This window comes from Topomyia yanbarensis, chromosome 3 (assembly GCF_030247195.1).
Source record: "Topomyia yanbarensis strain Yona2022 chromosome 3, ASM3024719v1, whole genome shotgun sequence".
In the NCBI taxonomy this organism is placed as follows: domain Eukaryota; kingdom Metazoa; phylum Arthropoda; class Insecta; order Diptera; family Culicidae; genus Topomyia; species Topomyia yanbarensis.
In genome coordinates, this window is record NC_080672.1 from 349779467 (window position 1) to 349804872 (window position 25406).

The window sequence follows — 25406 nt, forward strand, 5'->3', positions numbered from 1 at the left end:
CAGATCGTTTCGCGGTCTTTTAGACTTTGTTTCCTTGGCAAATTTCCTATAAAAATCAGACGTCCATTTATTTTTAGGAGGTAAAGGGCGACTCTTGGAAGAATTATTTTGCAAAAGACGTTTTCCCCATACAAAATCCCATGTAAACTTTAAACCGTGGGCGCAAAAATATAGTTTCACCGATCGAGCTAAAAATATGCAGAGTTGTTCTGGTAGCTAAATAGGACCCAAAAACCATGTCCCACTCTAATTGTCATTCGTAATCGCCAACTCCGCACATAGGGTTAGAGTTTTCTTAAGAGACCCGAAGAGGCGAATGACCTTAAGGTTAAAACCTCCATAATCAAAATTTAAAAAAAAAACAGTGACAGCATACCGATTTACTCTGTTCCTAAAAGCTGCATGTCATGAGGAAAACAATTTGTTCCACAAGATTACAGAAATAGCTCAATTGGTAAAAGCGGCAGTACCACCACAAGATGTCAACAACATGGGATGAACGAGGACGAGGCAGTGCAATGCAGGTCAAATCACAGAATGCCATAAATCGTTAGAATTGAGAAGTCGAGTTAATGGGCGATGAGGGGGTGGGGAGAGGTTTAAACTGAACCTTGGGTGTATCATGAGAATAAACATTTATAACGTTCTTTTTACATCGTCTGTATTTGACAGGGTCGATAAAAAGTTTATTATACACACTCATCATGTTTTGACCATAGCATAGTACCACCCGGGGACCATAACTGTACCATTCGAGAAATGGTTAACTGAAGGTACAATACACCAAATGATCGGAATGGTTTGTAGTATGGTATATTTATATTTTGTCATGATCTTCTAAATTGCTAAAAAAAAACTTAGGCATTTGTCTATAGTGTAAGATTATACTAATCCTGTAGCGTGCTAGAAAATTGTACATAGTAGAATGTTTAATGTACCCTATTGTATATAATCCAATAGCGCTATAATACCGCGAAAATGGATCATACGTTCACCATTCCGGTTATAATATGCCTTCAAATTCGTTTGAGAAAATTGGCATTTTTGAATGGTAACTTTACTTAACAACCTATTCCGTATACGGTAGAAGTGGCGCTAATTATAAGTGGAATAGTCAATATGATTGCCCGTAGCGTTGGTTTATCGTTTTGCAAACGATAAGAAGAGTCTCCAGAGAATAGTTTTTAAGGTCCACATACCATTGTGATTATTGTACAGAAATGGTCACGAAATATGCGGGTTAGAAGAAAATGTTCGTCTTTAAAAATCCTGAAAAACATCTAAAGTATGTTACAACCAATGAAAATGGCAAAAGTTATATTACAAATTTGGTTTTTCATTAAATGACCATTCGTAGTATGTTTAAACTACTTCCACGGTCGACAATATAAAAGATATAGCTTCGTTTTTATGATAAAACTATGCACTTTACAAGACTTTTCTTTTGTTTTAAATAGAGCTAACGGAGTGGTTCTAAATTCATTAAAATCAGAAAAATTAACCTTTTAATGGTTCGAGATAGAGTTTCGCAGTATTCCAGAAAACTTAAGAAAATCAAATCTTAAAAAACTTTGTCAAATACATTGAAACCTAGATTGAAACCCTGTCTTGTACTTTTCATTTTACAATAAATTTGTCGAAAAAGTAGGGTGTAATTTTTGATTTTGCGAACAATTTGTCTTAATATACTGAAGCTCTAGCTTCTTTCGTTATAAATTAATGTAAACTTTTTCCTAAAAATGAACTATTTTTTGAATGAATATTGCAAGATATACAAAATATTGTATTTACCATTTTTTGGTGATCTATACTACAAAACATAATATTTCATATGGCAGCAACGGTATTTAATGTTAAGTGCCCTAATAGAAGATAAAAAGTTATATATGTTTAACTTTGAAATGAACAAATTTTAATACTTGGTGTATAAAAACAAATTATGCATCCTAAAATAATCTTCAAGTTGTTCGAAGGTTACTACAGTGTAAAATGAAAACTATAAAAGTTATAAAAATAATACCGTTTTTAATGAACACCCTTAAGCTTACATTTATATTTGTCGTGCAATAGAAAGTATAAAAGATAAAGCTTATGTGTCTCCAGCAATTTTTTTTCTAGAATGTGTTCCTTGAAGCTCTATCTCGAATCGTTAAAAAGTTCAATTTTAAATCTTGTTCAATTTAGCACGGTGTCTTTGTCGAACAACTTTATTCAAAAAAATATCGGCAGCTGTAAAACTTCGGGATATGAAAGAATGGACTTTTCCCTTTCATTTGAAAGTAAAATTAAAATATTCTGTCGGGGGGTCTAGAACAACTTTTTATTTTACAGTTTTTTGATTGAAAACTTAAGCTTTTTAATGAAATTAATTCGCATTTTTGCTACCAATTGGTACTATAGACATTCAAAAAATACTAAAAGTGAGAATCTGATGAACAATCCCGTTGTCTACAACTTCGTAGAATGCTATAAGTCGATATAAAATCACCCGAGAAAGTTATTAAAATTTAATCAGTTTTTAGGTGTGCGCGGGGCCTATGGATTAAGAAGTCGATTAACAAGGACTTACAAAAAATGTTGGGTTTAAATGAACAGTAAATTCAGATAAATTTCAATGTATACAAAGTCCCATTCTCAGCAGAAAAAAGATATTTTCAGATTTCTCCGGATCTTGGGTGAAAATGACACTTTATGAGGTGTGGTAAAGTGTTGACCAAATTTATTCGATAATCTTATACTTTTTCAAGATGTTGATTAATTTAGTAACGGGTTTTATCATGCCTTTTTCATTACTTTTCTCGCTCTAGGGGATAGCTAATGTAAACTAAAATGACCCTTCTCCCTAATCCTATCCAGCCTGGTAAAATACAATTGGCTTAAATTCAAAGCTTTATATTTGAATGAACTAAAGTAGACAGGTCGAATCATTGTAATAAACGACGGATTTTATTGCAATTTTGGGTTGAGAATCCTGTTTGTCTTTATCAACATTAAAAGAAAGATGATTGAAAAAGAAAAAAAGCTCTTCGAGTTTTGAATCCATGTTTGTTATCTTTTGGGGTAGATTCATTTCATCAGAATTTATAGATGCAGATTTTTGCTTGTCCTCAAATTTTATTTCCAAATCGAGCACATAATCTTAGAAAAAAGAATAAAACCATGTTTCATAATTTCCTTTAAGAAAAAATTCCGAAGTCGTTACTCGTTGTACACGGATCACAACAGAAAACGAACAAGAAAATATCAGGCTGTACCATACATTCAGTAAATTCCTAAAGTAATACAAGTCTGTTTATTGAAGATTTCCGTCATAATATGGGATAAGAGCAAAGACAACATATCAAGAAGACAGAGTTGCCAGTTCAGTTCAGAATCTGAAGACATTAACAGCAACACGTCTTTCGGGTAAAGGTGATACTTTCTATATCTACTTGTATATTGAGATCTTCGTACAATAGACAAAACCTTTATTTCTCATTTACTATTGCGATTTCTGTTCAATATACAGCGATTTCCAAAAGTTAACAAACTTGAACATAAATCTCATCGAATTATTTTTCTATCCTTCTGTATTTTTCTGAGAATCTGTCAATCAGGATTCTCAATCAAAATCAAATCTAATGACTGAATATCTAATGAAGTTTGATCAAATATAAAGTTAAAATTTAGGCCAGATATATCCCACAAGGTGGATTCAAGGTTACATCAAGCATACTCCAGAATGAGTGAAGAAAAAAAAAAGAAGAAACGAATACAGTGGAGACCCGATTTTATCAGCACCCGATTTTATCTACCTCCGATTTTATCAGCTTTTTGACCCGATTTTATCAGCTTCATATGAAAATTGATAGTTGGTAGTTTAATGGGCTCTAGCAGACGAACCAAGTTGAATTGGAATAAATCCTTTCTTAGGCATATATTTCTTATCTTAGAGATCCGAAAAATGCAAAAATAAAAATATTTTTTTAATTTTGCGCTGTCCGACCCCCTTAAGGGGAACTTAAAGTAAATAATCAGAAAAGGTTGCAAGGCTATATCTAAGGAACAAGGAAGAATATTTTAAGAGCTTCGATTTATAAAAAAGACAGAAAAATATATGTCCTGATTTTATCAATGTCCCTGATTTATCAGCTTGCAATTCGCCAAGGGGCTGATAAAACGGGTCTTTACTGTATATCTGTGACAGAAAAAAATGGTTTCATTTTGCTGCATTGCCCAGCATCTTTCAAAAGAGTACTAATTTCGTTCAAATTTTATCTACTCTTCTCTGTATCTCCATGCTCCTAAAATATCATTGATGCGCATAAAACGGTGGAATCTGGAATTATGTTTTTTTAGCCTTCAAGGTGGGACTTTGCTAGCATTCAAGTTCTTCTGAGCACACTGTTAAAATAAGGCAATCCATTTTTTTACAAATAAAAATGTTTTTGGAACAAAGGTTCTTAACCACTAGGCCCCGTGCGAATCTAGAAACTTTGATAAAAATTTAATATCCTTCTCTGGCGATTTTAGATCGCGGTGTAGTTTTTTACAATATTGTACACAATGAAATTGTCCATCAGATTCTCACTTTTGGTAATATTTGAATGTCTAAAGTACTACCTAGGGGCAAAAATGTGAATTAGTTTCATTGAAAAACTTAAGTTTTCAAACAAAAAAACTTTAAAATAAAAAGTTGTTCTGGAGCCCCTGATAGAATATTTTAATTTTACTTTCAAATGAAAGGGAAAAGCGCATTCTATCACGTGCTGAAGTTTTAGCGATGCCGATTTTTTTTGAATAAAATTGTTAGAACTACCGTAGCTAAGGGAAAATTGGGTAAACACCAAAATTTTTCCCTATAGGGCGAAAATTTTGTACTTCGTTAAGTCATTTAGTTTTAGCAATTTACGTTCTGGACTACTGTGCACTGGTGCTAAGAGGTGTCCGTTTATTAAAAACGCTTTTTTTCTGAAAAAATAACTTTCCAGGCTAACTTTTCAGTGATTGAGCAGAGTAGATAACATTCAAATACATTCTGGCACATTTTTCATTTTATTGACTATTGAACCGATAAAAAGTGATACGCGATGTTTGGAACCGTTACTTGCATCGTATTCTTATTTCTGCACACTTGTAGCAATTCGGTATGGTAATCAAATACAAGCCTTACTCATTTGTGCAAGTGGAAAACGATGTCGATCTTGTTAGAAATAGTCGCTCTATCCATCGGGCAGCGACTGCATGTAATGTTCTTGAAAGCACAATTCGCTTAAAGCTGAAATTGAAGCAAGCATTTCGAAATCCCGGAAGAACACATTTTTTAACGAAAGAAGAGGACACACATTGTCATTTGAATAATCGATAGCGCAAAAGTTGGTTTTCCGTTGATAGGCAAGGACTAAGCTGCCCATAATCGCAAGTCAGTCCCATGTTCTATGGGAATCCCTATCTACATGGGACTGACTTGCGATTATAGGCAGTATGGACATTCGTAGCGTATACGTTCAGCTTACCAGGCGGAAACAATCCGTTCACCGATGGTATTCCCGGTCGGAAGTATTTGAAATTGTTCCTTAGACTACATCTCAATATATCTCTATTAAAGCAACAGACAAGTGTAACAGAACCGAAAATTCGAGGTTTGATCGTATTCATTCGTATTTCGATACGAATTAATTGCACCACATCGCAAATAATCATGTCCGTGTGGTTAATATGGACGAAACAGCCATCCATTTGGTACTAAACAGAGATGTAGTATTCGCGAGGACTGGGGAAATATAGGTGTACAAAAGCAAAAACTGCGCGAATTCTGAGAAAGCAGCCAACACTACATTGTATGCGGCAAATCTGGCACTAACTATTGTACTGTTTCCTTACCAGCAGCGACTACCGGCTGAAATAGCTCGAAACGCTTCGTTATCAGGTAGAAATAATTCAACCGTATGGCGAACGTATTCCGCATCGAAAGTACATATCTAGTTGTTCTTCAGAGAATAGCCATATATCACACTGGATCCCTAGCGCTCTGTCATAGCAACGTAAAAGTGTAGAAGAACCGAAATACAAACAAATTGCATGAGATCCGCCATTGGGTATATACTACATATGTGATTTCAGGCAAACATCATCGCCTGAAATCACATATGTAGTATGTACCCATTGTACCCTACGTTGCGCAGAAAAGCCCATGATTGATTGTAATTTGAAACCTACTGTCCCTTCGTGTTGCATTTATGTCCCGTATTCCTTATCTATTTAATGTCCGAACTAAATAAATCGATTCTATTAAAATCATCCTGCTTTTTAAAACATGCGCAAAGTTAGGCACCACGCATGCAAAGTTGGGAACAATGTAGATTTTGTGTGCAAAGTTAGTTACAAGATAACGAATCAGCTTTTAAATCATATGCTTTTATAGCCTATTCTTTTTCTTACTAATAATTTCTATGAATAAAGTGGTCAAAACTCAACACGAAAATAAATTTTAAGGAAGAGTAACGCATTTTGTTGTTTTTTGTGTTGAAACGAACATATAAATTTCTTAACTGCGCAGAGTATGTTGCGTACACGGTAGCTTTAGTGAAAATTTGTTTTAAAAAAATCACCCTTATTCTTTTTCACGACGAACGCGAGATTCGTTTTAAAGTGGTTTGTATTCCCGTTTACGACAGCAAAATCAAATGGAGTTACTATTCGTACGAATCGCCTTCGAACGGCCAAAATAGGCCCATTACCCTAGTACATTGGAGGAAGCACAATACGGTGGAAAATTGTCATCACAAACATTTGTGGGAACCCCACTAAACATGATTAAGCTTTGAATGTACAAAAACATGTTTTTCTATTCTAATGATGTTTTATTTAGTTGCGCCCGCAGAGCATCGCATCGTTTCGACGCATACGGGGAATCACATTGCAGTATAGATAGTTAGTGGACTATTACAAATCGTACTGACAAGGCAGGGCTTAAGTGTTTTTTTCCGCCTCGAGAGTGTTAACTTTGGCGATTAGTTCATCCATATTAACTCTATCCGCCTTCTCCATGAGTGTTTTCTGCAAATTTTTTATTCCAATCAAATACATCATTGTGCTGAGAAAACTATAATATTACCTGTTTGCTACGCAGTACTTCGATTCGCTTATCGAGAATTATCCTTATTTTTCCCATCTCGTCCTCCGGAATCAGCTGTGCGCGGGTTTCAGTCACAAAGTGTTCCAGCTTGGCTAGATCGGTTTCCTCCCGCTTTATCTCGTTATTCAACTGCCGAATACGGGCTTTCAGTGGGATCGATTGAAGTCGTGCCTCTAAACGTTTTGCTTGCTCCTGGTAGCAGTATCCGTCGACGAACGAAGCGTCCAGCTCTGCCAGGCCGGTAAGCTGTTTGATTTTGGCATAATCATCCAGTGCCGCCTGGGCGGAGTCGCTGAGATTCGTGATATCGATACCAAAGTCCTTTAATAGTTTTTCATTTTTTGTATCTGCAAAATAGAATTGTACTTAGTACATTTATAAACTTGTGGAACTCGTTGTATGTCGTACGAGTTAAAAAATTTGTGAGTCATAACTGCTCATGATCCCATATTCGTCCCATTTTCTATGAGGTTTTCTATATTTACGGGACTGATTTGTGAGCATGGGCAGCTTAGGATTTTCAAAAAAATCTGATGTTCGGTGTTACAATAAGATCCAATGCTCAATGTCTTTACTCAATTGCACATCTTTATGAACACTATTTTAATTCAACTAAAATTTGTGAGAATCATATCCTGTTTTTTCTTAGAAATACATTTAAAAGATAATGAAGGTGCATATCTCTTTTTAGCTTATTGGGGTATTGTGTTTTTGAAATGTTTCAGTTCAATCGCTTGAACTGGTATATGTTAGTAATGGATAACAGTATTATTATAGTTTTCGAACGATCAGTGTCAATTCATCCAAAATTTTATTAGGAATTCTCTTTGGTTTTAGGGTAGACGCGCCCTTATTCATCTCATTAGTCAGGATGTCACATTATTTCGCCGATAACTAGGGTTACAGTGATCAGATTGCGATTCAATAGATATCGACAGCTTTGCTTCGTCCCTAAGAAGCGGTACCGTAAAAAATCTGGTTTAGTAAATGCTCGCGTTTGAGCGAAGCAAAAAGTCAAGTACAACGCACCTTTATTCATCCTACCATTTGAGCTTATGTGTTGAATAGAGATAGCACATACTGCTCTAACAAATCCGTTTAACCTTTAAATGCATGACACTCTTTTTTCCTCGGTATTCATTTTTCTAGTTGGATACGATATATACGCCTTGTTAAGGCTTTATATCACATAATTCGGTATGTTGCCAAATGGCAACAGTATGCATTTAAGGGTTAAATGAGTGAGATGAATAAAGGTGCTAAGATGAATCAGGGCACAGTAACCCTAGTTGGAGTTTTGGCTAATATACATTTAATACCCCTTGCGCTAAGCCAATACAATAGTTACGCGGATCCGCCACCCTCAAAATTAGCCGGAATGTTAATTTTAAGTTGATACACTGCTGGTCAATAAAATAGGTGTGAGATAAAAATACATGAAATTTTGAGTTTTCTCTAAAAATATTTTTATATTCAAATATTTTATAGTTAGGCACAGTCATGATAATGAAAAAGAACACTTTTATTTGTAAATTAAATGTTATGCTTTATCGTAACTCTTTCTTCTCCATGAAATCCAAAAAGTACCTGGTCAATGAAATAGGTGTATTGTAATCCATTGCAATAAAATTTTTCAAATCCAATGATTTTTAGACATTTTTAACAACTAGTAACCTGTGTAAACTCCCTTATTCAACCAAATTTTATCCATTTGTCTTGGCATTGAGTCATTCAAACGCTGATAAGTTTCCGTTGGTATAGGGTAGCATTCCTTTTAAGCTACTTCCTACAAACGATCCCTATTTGTGAAATTTCGATCGAATAACTTCTTTTTAAGTACATTCCGTAAATTTTCTACGGGATTGATGACAGGAGATTGGCATGGTCCGAGATTATAGTCACTTTACTATACCGAAATCATTCCTTTACATACTTCGATGTGTTTTTGGTCAATATCTTGCAGAAACTGTCATGTAAAGGCACGTTATCTTTGGAATAGGACTGCATGACATCCTTTAGGATGTCCATCCTTTAGCCTTGCATTCGAATCTTGCCATTATAGTGGCGTTGCGAAGAATAGGACCTGCGCAATTCCACGAGAAGCAAGCTCCAAACCTCATTGTTCTCGCCTCCGTGCTTTACCATATTTTGCGTGTGTCGCAGATCAAACTGTTTGCACTTTGGACGTTTAACGTTTCGTTGTGCATCGGAGGGAAACAGGTTTACCTTTGATTCATCCCTCTGAAGGATATGTCGCCATTTTATGATTCCTTCTGAACCAGGCCCATTAACGCTGTTGAAAAGCAAATTGCATTTTTCTTCAAAGGCTTTGGCTTCGAAATAGTGGAACCTTCTTAGCAATTCTTTCTGGAAGATTGGAATTTTACGGCCTACAGCGAACTGTTCGCGGACCTGCCACTTTTCCAATTTGTGCTGAATTGGTTTTGGATGACGCGAATGGATCAGATTTCGCTAAAATTGCAATACGATGGTCAGCTGCTGTAGATGTTTTCTTGGGTTTTTTGTGTTTCCTTTTTTCAAAGGTTTTAAGGCCTTTGTAACGAAGTTTTCGGAACGCCGCAGTGTATTCGAGATTTATTTATACGTCTTATCTTCTTGAACAAAATTTCTTAGCAAAGCTCGTTCACTTGAGTACAGTGAGATGCTCGACCCATTCTATAACAAATCTTTGACTTATTCAACATTTGAATACATTTATTAACACGCAGAATTCAAACTTCACCAAATAAAACGTATAATGGAATTGTGCAAAGTAATAACACGTTAATATATTTCACACACCTATTATATTGACCACACGAAAAAGCCTGCGGTAGTCTTGTTTTGCATCTTGACAAAGATTGCAAATATAATCTGCGCCAACAACCCACTAGTAACTTGACAGATCCCAAGGCTTCTGTGTGCGGTAGGTGTGATTGAGACTGCTGCAACTTGGTATGCGTAATTGAGAGAAAAACAAAATAATCTACCACACACCTATTTTATTGGCCAGCAGTATATATCAACCACTGTTCTCTAAAATTTTACAACCCATAGTTAACCCTAAGTAGAGGATATGTTTAGATGCCTCAAGATTGAAAATCAGAAAATATTACATATGAAAATTAAATTTTCTCGTGTTTTTCCCGCAAAATGTACTGTATGTATGCAATACAACTAGGCAATCTATGAGACGTTTGTGATCAGCTGACTATTTTTTGTTTATTTCTTCTGGCGTTACTCCGGTGGGCGTGTCCGACAATATTGTTGATTCGATCCAACATAAAACGAATCGGAAACATGACAAGAAAATTGAATTTTCATGTTGTAATATTAACTTATTTTCAATCTTGTGTCATCTAAACAAATCTACAAACTTGGGATTATCCATGGATGTTATAATTTTTAGGTACCAATGGCAAACCAAGGACATAACTCATTTCAGCGCTGCGGCTAATTTTTTTTAAATTCTGAGATTTGATGCTTATTGTTAACCATAACTTGTCGAATTTATTACCTCAATTTGGACTTGTGTGATTGATTGCTTAAATTATCAAGAAATTAATATACACTCAGTTGCTTTTTACGCAAGGATTCATACTAGGGCAAAACAAAATGACCACACATAAACAAGGTGAAGATGTTTCATACATTTTCCCAAGTTCGTGACTTTTCTAATGAAATTTAACGACTTTGCGGGCAGTAGTTGAGAAGTGCAACGCCGTTTCATGCTTTCATTTTTTAAGGACAGGGAAGCCCAACACCTAAACAAAAGAACTAAACTAAAGCAAGACGTTGAGCATTCACAAAGTCCTTACAAATTGAAATTTATTTAGCATGAACGATACCCTGGTGGTTTTACCATTTGTCAGGTCAAGGAAACTAAATAAATCCCATATAAAGAGGGACTTTGGTTTACATACAAAATACCCAATATATTAAATTTGAAAACCAGCTATTTCCTGGAATTATATTTCCTATATATGGTCGGTGTTAAGTCAAAACATCAAAAAATGAGATAATGATAGCACTGGATAGATTTTTTTCAGTTACATTAGACTCTTGCCAGATTTGAAATATGTAACAATAAACATGAATTATAGCAAAAATTATTATCCAATTAAATATAACGTAAAGGATGCTGCGATTCTACCTATAAACTCGTTTTTCTCGAAATCAAAATATCGTCACTTCGTCCGGTCCGACTTAACACCTACCATATAATGTAGTGACTACATAATAATAAATATTATTAAACGAAAGCGATGGACATTTTCAAAAGCTATTACAAAATTAAACAATCGGTTTTGATCGGACTACATTTGTCGAAAAATGAATCCTATCTTGATGCAGAGGAATAAGACTGAGTATAGATATATTCATACTCAGTCTTATTCGGCATCACGATAGGATTGATTTTTGCGTAAAATGTGGTCCGATTAAGACCGATTATTGTTTAATTTTGCAATCGTTTTTGAAAATGCCCATCGCTTTCGTTCAATAAAGCAATCTGTTGTGAGACAGAATAAGGCTGTCTAAAAAAACGAAAGACAAAAAATATTTATCTGTTAGTTGAACTTACTACTATGTACTCACTTAACATCCGAACTTCTTCCAAAGTTTTGTTGAAAGTTAAATTTTTTGATGTGTCTACAATTACAAAGTTTATAGAAAACAAAGTTTAGGGCACAATAAGCATATATTACCTTTATCCATAACGAATCTATGTATCTTTATCCAATAATTAGTTTTCACTATCACTATATACTAAACGAATTACTAATTAACATGGCAATGCATAGTGGACTTAAAATTTCCGTTAGTTGTAAAATGCGTTGTTTACTTTTTAACCGCCTTGACGTTATAATTGCCACACTGGGATAAAATATAGATATGGTTCTGCCGATGAGGCAACCTTCAAAGAGGAACACTCCAATACATATCTCTTTCTTAATGTTATTCTGGAAGTTAACTAAACTAATTTGTTGTTGCTTATATCTCAAATTAATAAAAGACATAAATTAATAACGTTCTAGTAATGAATGGCTGACGAAGCTTGCTGAATGAAGCAATGTTAAACTGGAAATGTATTAACGGTTTGACGTTTTGTTCCAGTGTTCATCGGAGAGATGTGAGACGATATTGGGTTTGTCCACACTCTAATCGTTACTTATCTTAATTTGTGTGAAACAGTACACTGAGAAATAAAAATATGCAGCTTTAGCATACACTAAGAAAAAATATATGGTATCTCTCACCATATGAGGAGGTTAATTCGACTTTGCGAGTACAGTCGTGATTCGCTGGTTGGGCCACACCAATGTTCAACTAACGGATTTGATTGGTTAGTTGGACCGACTGACAGATGTCAAAAATTCTCCAAAGGAGACGTTAGTAGTGTAATTGCATCTATTCACATCTCTAATAATTGTCAGATTGATTGTCAAAGTAAATTTGACATAAGATTTTGACATTCAGATGCTTTTTAGTTGGACAATGGGCCAACTAGCGGAGGTCCAACTAAAAAGCGGTCCAGTTAAAAAATGTCCAACCAGCGAATCACGACTGTATAGTGGTTTTCAGCCGACTATAGTATTAGGTGACGTTAACTATATGCATGGTCAAGTTTACTATTCAAGAGCTTTGTACCATAATGGTGATATTGAAAATTTTATTGTAACCGTGACAATTGTAACTGGGATGCTCAGTATAACAATATAAATAGTTATCTTGACCCGGAACTATTTTACCATAATAGTAAAATTAACCACTTTATTGTATCAATAACCATTGTACGTTGGATGCTCGACATAACAATAAGCATAGTCACCATGACCTGAACGTGTTTTTAATAACCAATAGACTTTTAACATTTGTTACCTAGTTATTTTGAAAAGGTACAGTACTGGACAAAATAAATCATACACCACTTATTTTTATTTTTCGTGATCAATATCTCAGCCGGTTTTGAAATTAGCAGGCTGGTCCCTTGGGGAATGTTACTGTATTTTGTCATGATAAAAATTTGCCGATATGGAAAATATACGATAATGCATGATGTATTGATTTATAATAAGAAAACTAAGTATTGATTTATACTAAGATAATATCTCAACAAACATATGATTACGGCCTAAAAACCAACTGTCAAAATCCACTTTGAATGGAAATTCCGGACAAATCGTTACATTCCAATCACAGATGTTGGTAGTAAACGAAAGAGAAAAGTTTTCTCTTTCATAAACTGTTGTGAACTGTGTTCAGCTAGTAACGGTTTGTCCGGAATTTCCATTAAAAGTGGATTTTGACAGTTGGCTTTTAGGCCGTAATCATATGGTTGTCGAGATATGTATTGATTTATAATAAGAAAACTGTATTGATATGGACAAAATAAATCATACACCTTTTGTTTTGTTCTTCAATAACTTTTATCGATTTATTTTTCACTTTTCAATATTTGGTTTTACCACCCTTAGCTTTCAACACTGCTTCCAATCGTCTTGGCATACTTTCGACGAAGTTTTTCAGATATTCCTGATCAATTTCTTCCCATGGGGTCTCGAGAGCTTCAAAATAGACATTTTTGTTGGAAACCGTCGTCTTGTCTACTTTTCCATCCAAATAACCCTACAAATTTTCGATTGGGTTCAGATCAGGAGATTGTGAAGGCCATTCAAGAACTTTTACCCTGTTTGATTTGAAGAACGCAGTAGTTTTCTTGGCAGTATGCTTCGGATCATTGTCATGTTGGAAAATGAATTTGGTTTCTAGACGTTTTCAAAAGAGAAACCTCCAAATTTTCACACAGCAAGTCAATGTACACATCAGCAGTCATAATCCCCTTGATGTGTGCCAAGCTTCCGACTCCAGACCATGCGAACGATCCCCACACCATAATGTTTCCACCTCCATGCTTCATCGTCTTTTGAATATATGCTTCCTTAAGTACATCACCAGAATGTCTCCAAACTATTGAACGTCGCCTTTGTCCGAATAGCTCAAACTTACTCTCGTCCGTCCATAAAACTGTTTTCCAGAAGTCCACAGTCATACCAGCGTATTTTTTGGCAAACTCCAATCGCTTCTTTTGGTTTCGTTTGTTAATGAATGGGTGCTTAGATGCAAAACTGCTCTTTAGTCCACTTTCGGCGAGCCGCCGACGAACAGTACGTCGACTAACATTGAGATCCAACGATTCCACAATATTTCTCGACGATAATTTCGGATTTTTTTTAGCCAATCGTGCAATTCTGACATCATCACGATGCGTCGTCAAGCGATGGCGGCCTTTTCCGGATAAATTTCCAACAATTCCTTATGTTTTATATTTCTTCCATATATGCTGCACAGCTCCAATCGACATTGAGTATCGCTTAGCAATTTCCCGAAAAGAAATGTCTTTTTCACGATCGCGTATCACCAGATTTCTAACGTCCAGCGAAATCTGCTTTCCAGACATTTTTAATGTTCAAAATGGAACCAACTCAGAATGTCGAGAGAAAACTAAATCTATCTTGACACTAGAGCTGTCAAAGGTTGCAGTGATGCCAAAATTTCAAAATTGGTTTAATTGGTTTTATCGCAAAATGTGATTTTTGAAGTGTATGATTTATTTTGTCCAACGTATAATGAACGATTGTTCATATAAAAATTTCTAGCAGAAATACCTCATTATTATCGAAATCTCAGTCTCTACTATTGTTTGAACTGCAACAAATTAAAAAACTTTTCCATTCATGCCATCGTGCTTATTAAAGAAATAACGCTAATATGATCAAAAATGCATTTTTAGAACAAGCGTATGATTTATTTTGTCCAGTACTGTATTGAGATATCTGACGTTTAAAATACTCACACTGATATCTTACATTTTTATACTACCGCCCTCCCCTCAAGCCCAGAAGCGGTTTGTTTTCCTCCCAATTCACCGTGCAATCGATTTGTTTTCCTCCCAATTCAAACGTCAAAACGGCACAATACCAACGCAGCTGGATAAGTCTAATTCAGTATTGATTTTATAGAGATTCTGGCCAATATAACTCAATGGATGATAAATCTGAATTAAAGCGAATTTTGACCAAAATTGCTCAACCGATTGTGTTTTTATTAACTTGACATAGGGTGATGAGCCTATTTTCACCATACTATGCAAGGTGCCTCACTAATTCGGTAATTTCTTGCCTTACAATCAATGAAATGCGTAAAAATTGACATGAACCGCTTTGCTTCGTTGTTAAGAACCAATATAATAACACAAATGCGTTGAAAACAGTAAAATTCTCGTGTTTGAGCACAATGAAAACTCGAATCGAGTGCCCCTATTGTTGCGCTATCATTTGACTCAATGCGTTGAACAAAGATGGCACACTGCTCTAACCAACGGCTTCAAATGGGTAGGGTGATAATAGAAACATGGTGCAAATAGGCTCATCACCCTATTTGTATTTGTTGAAATAGCAATTGTCGACGATGATATAAATCTTCTCCTTTTCTGACTTCACGCTAAATTTAAAAGAATCGAAAAAATGTGATTACAAGACATCAAAGTCCACATATTGGATAAAATTGAAGTACTTACCTGATGCAACATTAATAAGCAAATTAAAGCTTTGGTACTATATTTCGTTGCGAAACATAACCTTCTATTTTGCCAGACTACGTGACCCATTCTTTGTATTCAAGTCTTTGTAGGATCAAAGCTACTGTCCTATTTGTTCCCTTAGAATTCTTACTGGCTGGGGCTCGAATATACGAGTGATTCTCGAGCCTTATCGCAATAATATAATATAATAATATAAACAATCGAAAAAAATTGAAGCCCGTTCGTAAGTCGTGTATAAACATTTTCACTGTAATGTCAGCGTCTTTTAGGAATACAAAATTGAAACGCTCAAATTGACAATTTTGACAGTCAGTAGTAATACAAAGCATAGTTAGCTGAAAATACGTAAAAGGTGTTTTCGACAAGGATCAGGTTCACATAAACAATGTACACTCAGGTTTTTTTACGCGGGGGATACAGACCGCGTAAATGAAAACCGCGTAAATTTCAAAATCCGCGTAAATGAAAACCGCGTGAATTTCAAAATCCGCGTAAATGAAAACCGCGTAAATTTCAAAATCCGCGTAAATGAAAACCGCGTAAATTTCAAAATCCGCGTAAATGAAAACCGCGTAAATTTCAAAATCCGCGTAAATTTCAAAATTCACGTAAATGAAGACCACTTAAATTTAAGAATCCGCGATAAAGGGAACCTCATTGATGGATACCGCGTAAATTTCAAAATCCGCGTAAATGAAAACCGCGTAAATTTCAAAAACCGCGCAAATGAAAACCGCGTAAATTTCAAAATCCGCGTAAAAAACCGCGTAAAAAATACCGCGCAAAAAACCGCGTGAAAAAAAACTTGAGTGTATGTTATTATTTCATTCTTTACATTGTTATAAGCATTGTATATTTAGTCTTCGTGTTTGATTATTACATTGTGTAGATAACAATCAAACAAAATCTAGTTATAACAATGACACTGGTTATATTTGATATGTTTGCCATGTTCAAATTTTCATTTCAACATTAGTTTTAATGGTGATTCAGACTATTCCATTATCAGTTTGAAGATGGTATACATTGTTGGTCTGAGCTTGCTCAAATTGTCATAAATACCAACATAATAGTTAAGCGGTTAAGTATTTTTGTAGTATTTTTCGTAATACAACAGTTTAGTATTACTGATCTCATGGTCATTACTGCCATTTTGGCGAATAGTTAAAACAACCACGAAAGTCGGGTCCCAAATACTATAGTTTTTTGCTCAGTGTACTTTCTATTCCCGTCACATTTCTCGACAAACATATGATTACGGCCTAAAAGCCGACTGTCACAATCCACTTTGAATGGAAATTCCGGACGAACCGTTACACGCCAATCACAGATGTTGGTAGTAAACGAAAGAGAAAAATTTTCTCTTTCATAAACTGTTGTGAACTGTGTTCGACTAGTAACGGTTTGTCTGGAATTTCCATTCAAAGTGGATTTTGACAGTTGGCTTTTAGGCCGTAATCATATGTTTGTCGAGATTTATTCTGCTGTGGTTTCTACACTGAAACGAAGACCATGGTATAAACCAGAGTGTATGTAAGGAGAGTGAAGACAACTGTCATGATTATCCGTCAGTGATATTCCAAACGAACAAATGACCTGTCAAAATACATGAATTTGACTCGTTTGGAATGACACTGACAAATAATAATTGTTCCAATTTTGACAGTGTCGTCACTCTCCTTATATGCACTCAGGTATAAACTACTATATTAGAGGTTTAAATTAAAAAGACTACCAGTAAATTTTGGTAGACAATACAGTCGTGATTCGCTGGTTGGGCCACACCCCTGTCCAACTAAGTTAGTAGTGTAATTGCATCTATTCACATCTCTAATAATTGTCAGATTGATTGTCAAAGTAAATTTGACATAAGATTTTGACATTTTGCTTTTTAGTTGGACAATGGTCCAACTAGCGGAGGTCCAACTAAAAGCGGTCCAGTTAAAAAGTGTCCAACCAGCGAATCACGATTGTAATTGGAGCCAGATCATGTAATCTGACTTCAATATTTCCATTATCAATTTATATAGGAACTTGGTTTTAGTGTTGTCACGACAAACACGTGTTTTAAATTGTTCTGCAAAATGATTCTTTTCGCCTGGCTGAATTTGTTGAAGGTTTTTTTTTAATTCGATTATAGAGGTTTTAACTTTAAGGTCATTCGCCCCTTCAAGTTTGAAAAATTTCTAACCCTATGTGCGGGGTCGGGACTCGAACCCAGGTGCACTGCGTACAAGGCAATCGATTTACCAACTACGCTACGCCCACCCCCTTAGTTTGTTGAAGGTTATCAGCAGCGCGTGCTTGACGCGCTTAAGCTGTATGAAGGTGACTTCCGAATACCGAGGCTGCATTTTCACCATCAGCTGATGTTTCACATCACGAATACTCGGACTTATGCGAAAAGACCTGAAGTCAATGGGCACCGTGTTAGGCCGAATAATCACGTTTTGTTGATGAGACTCAGTCATCTTTATAGATCACCACGCAAGAATAAAAATAACGGTATTCTTTGTTCTTCAGACAATGCACACAAGTAACTGTATTTTTCGTTCGTTTTGCACTGGCTCTGGCAGAAGCAGAAGTACACTGAGTATCGTGAACGATGTCTCTGGAAATAGACTGAAGATTGTTTCAAATGTATTGTTCAATATAGCGCTCGAGGGTGCGATACGTAGATCGTCGCTGTTGTGCTATCTTATGACAAACGCCATTTTGGGGTAAACTGAGTTAGATATGCCACATTACTTGTTTGAAAAATCTCTACAAAGTGGCGTTTTCAGAATTTTGAAATTCTACTTGGTTACTTAGATATTGCGAGAAACGTCATGAGAAATTGTGAGTTTTTTGCTTAAAATCACTGTATCTAGGGATTCGCTCAAGTTATATTTAAGTTTTAGATGTTTTTATGCGTGAAAATGTCTGAGGAACACAATGACATAAACATTTTCAAAAGAAAATTACACGAGTTGTGAGAAAAATACAGTTTTAGTTTTAAATTGGAAATAAAGGATATTTGGCAACACTGTAACTAAAAATAACTATTTTTTCTAGATGCCCTGACTCATTCCCTTCAAAATGCATTTCACCGATTGTTTATAGCCCATATGAACGCAAAGATATGAATAAAAGTTAAAAATTGATGATTTTTTTCTATTGAAAATTTTTCATGCACGATTATGACACGTTATACAAATTTTGTCATCAATACACGCCTATGACACGTGTGAGTGCGACTTTTGTTTACATTCATAGTAAAAACTCGCAACATAGTCAAGCGATCTTCGTAATATTTGAGAGATTGATGAAGAATAGATAGAAGCATTAATTGTCTTCATTGGAATGTTTATACCATTTATAAGTTTCAAGATATTCAATCTCAAACTTTAAAAATCGTTTTTCTCGAAATGTGCTAAATGGCGCTTGTCATAAGATAGCACAACAGCGACGAGATCTGATGTACAAAGTAACGGAACCATCATCACAAGATCTCCGGCCCTATTCTGCGCGGCGTGTGATGTGAGACGACTAATCTCACCTCACTCTACGTGACTTTTCTCACCAAATTCTGGTCACTTTGGGTGACGTGAGACGCCCATTTAACCGCAATGGGGAATCTCACCTCACCCGAGTCGACTCTCAGAATCGGGTGAGAAAAGTCACGTAAAGTGAGGTGAGTTTAGTCGTCTGTCTCATGTCACACGCCGCGCAGGATAAGTAACATGCTTCTTGGTTTGGCGGACGACATCGACATCATTGGTGTTGATCGCAGAGTAGTGGAAGTCATTTTTGCTATTACAAAAGAGAGGCTGTGAGAATCGACTGACTATAAATTATGACAAAACAAAAAACATGGTAACTGGTACGCTGTTGGTTATAGACAGTAGAGTGCTCGAAGTGTTAAAGAGAAAAATTCTGCGTTCAATTCTCGGCGGCACAGTAGAAAATGGAGAAGGGCGCAGAAGCATGAACCACGAGCTGTACCAAGTGTGCTGACTGCTGACATCGCAAGACTGATCAAACACGACAGACTATAGTGATCTGGACATGTAGTGCGCATATCGGAAGAGAGACCAGCTAAAGTTACGCTCAGCAGAGAATTTGGAAGAGGTTGTCGATTTCGGGCAGACCCCGCACTCGCTGGTTGTGTGCAATCGAAGATGCGCGTGTGGCGGGTGTTAAAGGAGTTTGGAGACTGGTGGCGTAAGGTCGAGTAACCTGGAAATCTAAAATACATTCGAACATGATTCGCAGTACCCGTATTGTTCCGTCACGATGACGATGATAATTATATTGGGTTTCGGATATTTACCAATTGTTCATACTCTTGTTCTATTGTGTGGTAGAGCAAATAGTAACTTGACGATTCAGCTTTATTAACCCTTATTTTGATCTTGCGTTTAGACATTTCATAAATATATATTTTCTGTTTTACCAATATGTTTTTCATTTCTTTTTTTCTGTCATATGCGTTTAGTTATTTCAGAAAATGTTGCTTTCTGCATTTCTGTTTTTTTAAGCTGCTGCTAGAAACAAACAAAACAGTTGTTTAATAGAAACGAAGAATTACAATTTTATTTCACCCATAAACTCAAGTTTTAATAAATTTTTGATCCTATAAGCAAAAAAATACAAGACATAAGGACAAAACATCTGTTACAATTTAATTTCGGAGCTGATTTTCCCTTTCTTCCTACCTGAAGCGTCTCATGTTTTTTTATATCGCAACCCAGACGAACGCTAAAAGCCGACCAATTGTTCTTGGTAGCATCGCCGCTTGAAGTTTAATATTAATCAGACTGTTTGTGGTTGATGTTTGCGTATGTACGTACGTGTATGTGTGATGAATTCACTTCCCTCCCTTCTAACTATATTTGTGTGAACGCGTTTCAAGCAATGGCATAGATACCAAGAAATATGAGCATTTTTTATCAGCTTAGTACGGGTTGGCTGCTAAACTTGCCTGAAACTAGGTTGTTGTAGGGAAGGAGGCCACTATTGTTCTGATTGTTCTCTTGTTTCACCTGTTGTTACTGATTTCCTGTTGTGTATTTTGCTCCTCAGCAGTGTGTATCGCTTCTGCTAGCTAGTGGATGTTTGGAAGTATTGATTGTAATGTTTTCTTTAAAAAATATAAACTGGAATAATATCTTAAAGAGTTGAATTTGTTTCCACTCAACACGCTTATTAATGTGTTTTGCTTGAAAATAATGTCGTTATTATATACGTGTACGTGTGTGTGTTGTTTTTCTTTTCTTGATGGGCAGGGGATACATTCACGCTTTTGTGTGACCGGAGTCTAGCGGCCGAGGCCGAATTCGCCGGCCTGGTCCTCGGTGCTGTCACCGTACTGCCAGATGCCGTTGCGATTCTTGCGAGCAGATTGTTCGGCTTCTTTGTAATCGGTTATCTGGAAACAACGGGAAGATAAAGGTTAAAGTATTTGCTCTCGAATTTAACATGTCACAGAAACGTATGTGTGAGAAAAATGTATCTATACACTGGTAAGTAAGCCGCTGCGGGGTTAGGACCCGGCTCTCTTAGAGTCTTGATAGATATACATTTGCTATGCCATCAATTTAAGATACAACCTCATACTCAATGTCGGGAGGTCATATTTCATCCTATGATGGGTTTTGTATAAAAGTTAGTATGAACTACGATAATTGATATGAACCTACTCTGTCTAGAAATAGGAGTTTATTAATAACTCAATATCAACTTACCAGCTTCTGCAGTCTGCGATCTTTCTTGCCCTTCTCAGCAATCAGGAAACCGTCAGCGATCAATTCCTTGCCGAGATCAGACTTGGTGGCAGGGTCCACGATGGTTACGTGCTCGGCACCACTGATGCTGGAAATATGAGAACAATAAGATAAAGTGTCATCCTTTTGGACATTGTTGTAGCGGCTATTCGAAGGTAAATGTTGAACCTATTTTAGGCGGTAATTGTCAGTGTAGTGACAGAATCACGCTTAGGAAGGTCGGTTCGGAAATGCCAACAAGGACAATCCTTTTTTACTCTTGGCAATAATCTAGAAGAATGTGACTTTTTATGCGACATCAATTCTTTGGCATTATTGCCGGTGCAGGAGTTAACCCATATGTACATTATCGGTTAAACCTTACTAAAACTTACCGATACTCGACGTTAAGCTGCAGAGTTTTGTTGAGCGCATCCTGGGCAAAGGCCTTGATGGCATCAGCCTTATCGTCCGGGTCTGTTGGCAAGACAACCAGCGCCAATGTGTACTCGTGCGCGTACGGTTTGTCCGACAGGAAGGCAGGCGGAAGCATTGCTAGGCGGGTCGTTGGAAGAGTCTGAAAAATTGCACTTAATTAGTGTACAATGTCTATTTTAATACTTCTTTACGATGCCATCGAGACAAGGGATGTCCGAAATTCACCAGACCCGAGCTAGGCTTAGGAGGTACACCCATTTCTTGAAATGCACCTTTCCTTCCGAGGGGACACTTCTCTAGACACAGCTCACATCACACATCGGTTGCTTTTCGCAAAACGCGAAATGCTTGACGCTTCCGCGAGTGAAGTGTTTCGATTGGTGGATATCCCACGAAAAGGACAAGGTGGATGGCCTCAAGCATATGGTTTGAGGTGTGCACCGAAGCGCAAGCCTGTTTGTGGAAAAGCTGGCCGATGATCGTTGGCATATTACTCTAGCAAGCATATGACTCAAGCATTTCTTTTGGTGGAATAGAAATGGATCTAAGGAACTTGCCGTGATTTACGTGCCAAGGAGTAAATAGAAGAACTTACCTCACGGTTGCCGTAGTCGACGTACAGGACTGAAGCGTTGCCACCTTTTTCAATCTTTTCGACCTTTGCGCGGTACCATTCGTTGTCTTCGGTGAATCTGTTTGAAAAAGGAAAATAATATGTAATCGTAAAATTTAATTCATAAAGATTAGCTCGAAAAAGGTCGTGCAACAAGATAGAGATAGGTTGCGCGCAACATGAAGAATATTGGTGTAAGATAAAGATTTAAATCTAAACAGCTGAGTCAAAATTTCCCAGGCCTTTAAAAATAGGTAAAATTACAATTTTAATGGAAGATTCATTTTTCGGTAGTATTTGCCATTGTGAAATCAAATCCAGATGGATTGGCAAAACAACATTTTTTGACGAAAATATTACCATTTCATGGCTTCAAAATTTTATTGCGGGCGACCCATTTGACCGATTTTAATGATTAAGTGAGCACGAAATCATCAAGAATTACAGATCGAAATCATCGGCACTTTTTTCGATCTTTGAAATACGAAAATACCAAGAAGTTAAGGATTTTTACTTACTAAGCATATATCTTCAAATTCATCGCAATTACATATTTCCAATACATTTTAAAACCAATTCTTCCATATATTGTAGCCTGCATTAATTGCAATTGATTGAAGTATAAATATGTATATGACATCGCTTTGAATTCAAAGTTATATACCCTTATTCTTGTTTACGATGAATGCGATATTCGTTCGAAAGTGGTTTGTATTCCCTTTTACGACAGCAAAAAAAATGGGCTTAGGGGAATGTGGTCTGTTGTCGGCACCCTTTTGTCTTTGGCTCGTAACATTTCTCCAATTGCATAATATAGGGACATTATCATACCAATGGAAAGCTAGAGGCTTTAGCTAATACTGGCGAAGGAATTCAATGTATTCCATCAATGTGAAAAATGTTACTGCCAATTTAGTGAAATAATTTTAAACCATTTAGAAAAATGTGGTCGGTTGTCGGCACCCTAACAAAATTTAGTAAAAAATGGCACAAAATGAATAAAAATTACCAACATTCAAAGAGAAAATAAAATTTACTTTACTTTCAACATAATTCCTCATCAGAAGCACAATGTGGGTATGTGAAAAGCTGGTACGTATAGTACGCACCACTAACGCACTGGCGGATCGCATTCATATTTACAGGGTGACCAACTTATACCACACAGTTGATTAATTTGTTTTTATTCAAAGTCAATATGTAACCAATAGGCATGGAAAGTGCTTTTAAAAATCGCTTTTGGCAAATTATACCGCTCCATTACTTAACTGCATATGCTAGTACATATTTGGTAATTACTTGGGTAATGTAGGGCTTCGAGATTATCTATAGAGCTCAAAATTTGATATTCGCCGTCATTCTAAAAACAAAGATATATATGGATATTTCTCATTTGCAAAGGTTGTAATAGTAGGATGTCTCCATATCCAAAATTGATATTCGTCACCATACAAAAATCTAACATGTAGAAGCTATAGTAAAAAATCCGTCATAATAGATATGGCGGATTTTTTACTACCGGCACATCTCAAAACCATCTATCTGGGTGCTTTTAGAATAGAGATGTCGCCATCTTGGATTTCAAAATGGCATCAGATATCGATTTTTGGCATCGACTCATGAAAACCGTGTCGAAAATATCCATATAGATTGGGAAATAGAGAATTCTGCTAAACCGGATGTCGCCATCATGGTTTTCCAAATGGTGTCAAAAACAAAATACTTCCGAAAATACTCATATTGATTGGGTTATAAAGAATTCTGAATTTTCCAGGAAGGGGAAAATGATCGCGCGAGTAATAAGGATTTTTTTGCCGACACAGTGCAATAATTAGCGCTAGCTTAGATTTATACATAATGTTTGATTCCTAGCAGCAGAAGGTAAAGAAATCCTCACTCGGAAAATGGATCTCGGTCCGTTCCACAAGCCAAATTTTGCATAATCGGACGTAGTGTTCCGGAAGATACCATTTTGTGCATATTTGTCTCTAAGAGAGATATGTCTGTTCTCTAGTTTGGCTTCTCCTATACAATGATCTCGTGTCAGCGCGTTTGAGTCATCACTAAACAAAATTCGAATTGGGTCAGCTTTCAGCTTCTTTTTGTTCTCCCATGTCGTCCAAGCGGATTGATCCGTACCAACGCACAGTGGATCCTCAAAATCTTAAAAGTAGTTTGAAATGGCTGAAAATATCATCTAAGGGTAATTTTGATGCGCTAAACTCAATTTTGGTTAAATTAGAACGCTAAAATGAAAATTAGACAGCCTAGGGTGGCTCTAAGTTTTTTAAGTTCGCGAAAGTGAATTTTACTAACTTTTCAAAACAGATACTTCGTAAGTGAACAGAAACATTTTGATTTCCTAGGGTAGTCCTTAGTAACGATTTAGCTAGGGTGGTTCCAATTTGTTGAAATCTGGTGAATAAAAAATGATGTAATTTTATACATTTGTTTGTAGATCTTCAATCCAATCTGAATACCATCGTAATAAAAATCATCCCTTCATATCTCTTTAAGAGATAATACTCATGTACTAGTTTATGAACGTATGCGTTTAGAATAGTCAAAAAAGATGGCATATCTTAAGGTGTTTAATAGAATGCCTTAAGGCTCAAGTTACCTTGTTTGAGCATGTGTTAGAATTGAACGCTCGATAGTATGCGTAGGAAAAAATGTGTTCAGTTTTGCCGCCGATTTATCCTTATAAAGCATTTATTAAACGCTAAAAGAAGAATATCAGTCGATTTATTAGATTATTACGATTCAAATCATGCAAAATAATTGGTGGAAAAATAATTGACTGGGCGGGATGGTGCTTTTGAAAAAGAGTCCACGTTGAACAGCATTGTTATATTGAATTTGCTGATAACTTTTTAAATACTCATTATTTCT

At 36.1% G+C, this 25406-nt stretch overlaps 2 protein-coding genes across 2 annotated transcripts in view; both read right to left on the bottom strand.

Moving 5' to 3' along the window:
- Positions 1-6819: 6819 nt before the first annotated feature.
- Positions 6820-12170, bottom strand: LOC131690788 (uncharacterized). The gene is made up of 4 exons (XM_058976798.1): positions 11824-12170; positions 11714-11767; positions 7097-7464; positions 6820-7038 (listed from the first exon to the last, which is right to left on the bottom strand). The coding sequence occupies exons 1-4, from the start codon at positions 11831-11833 to the stop codon at positions 6952-6954; spliced, it is 519 nt and encodes a 172-aa protein (XP_058832781.1). The 5' UTR covers positions 11834-12170; the 3' UTR covers positions 6820-6951.
- Positions 12171-20291: 8121 nt separating this feature from the next.
- The window catches only part of LOC131688457 (staphylococcal nuclease domain-containing protein 1), a 28134-nt gene continuing 23019 nt past the window's right edge, over positions 20292-25406 (bottom strand). Inside the window, exons 5-8 of the mRNA XM_058972725.1 lie at positions 22497-22593; positions 21859-22040; positions 21446-21572; positions 20292-21129 (exon numbers count right to left, since the gene is read on the bottom strand). Coding sequence (XP_058828708.1) covers positions 21019-21129; positions 21446-21572; positions 21859-22040; positions 22497-22593 — 517 coding nt within the window. The 3' untranslated portion in view covers positions 20292-21018. The remainder of the gene's footprint in view (positions 21130-21445; positions 21573-21858; positions 22041-22496; positions 22594-25406) is intronic.

Bases quoted from the DNA above. Each gene is read 5' to 3' on its own strand.
- LOC131690788 (XM_058976798.1), bottom strand. The intron at 7,465-11,713 runs GTGAGTACATAG...TCTATTTTGCAG, and splicing joins GGAAGAAGTTCGGATGTTAA to ATACAAAAAATGAAAAACTA. The intron at 7,039-7,096 runs GTAATATTATAG...AAAAATTTGCAG, and splicing joins AAGTACTGCGTAGCAAACAG to AAAACACTCATGGAGAAGGC.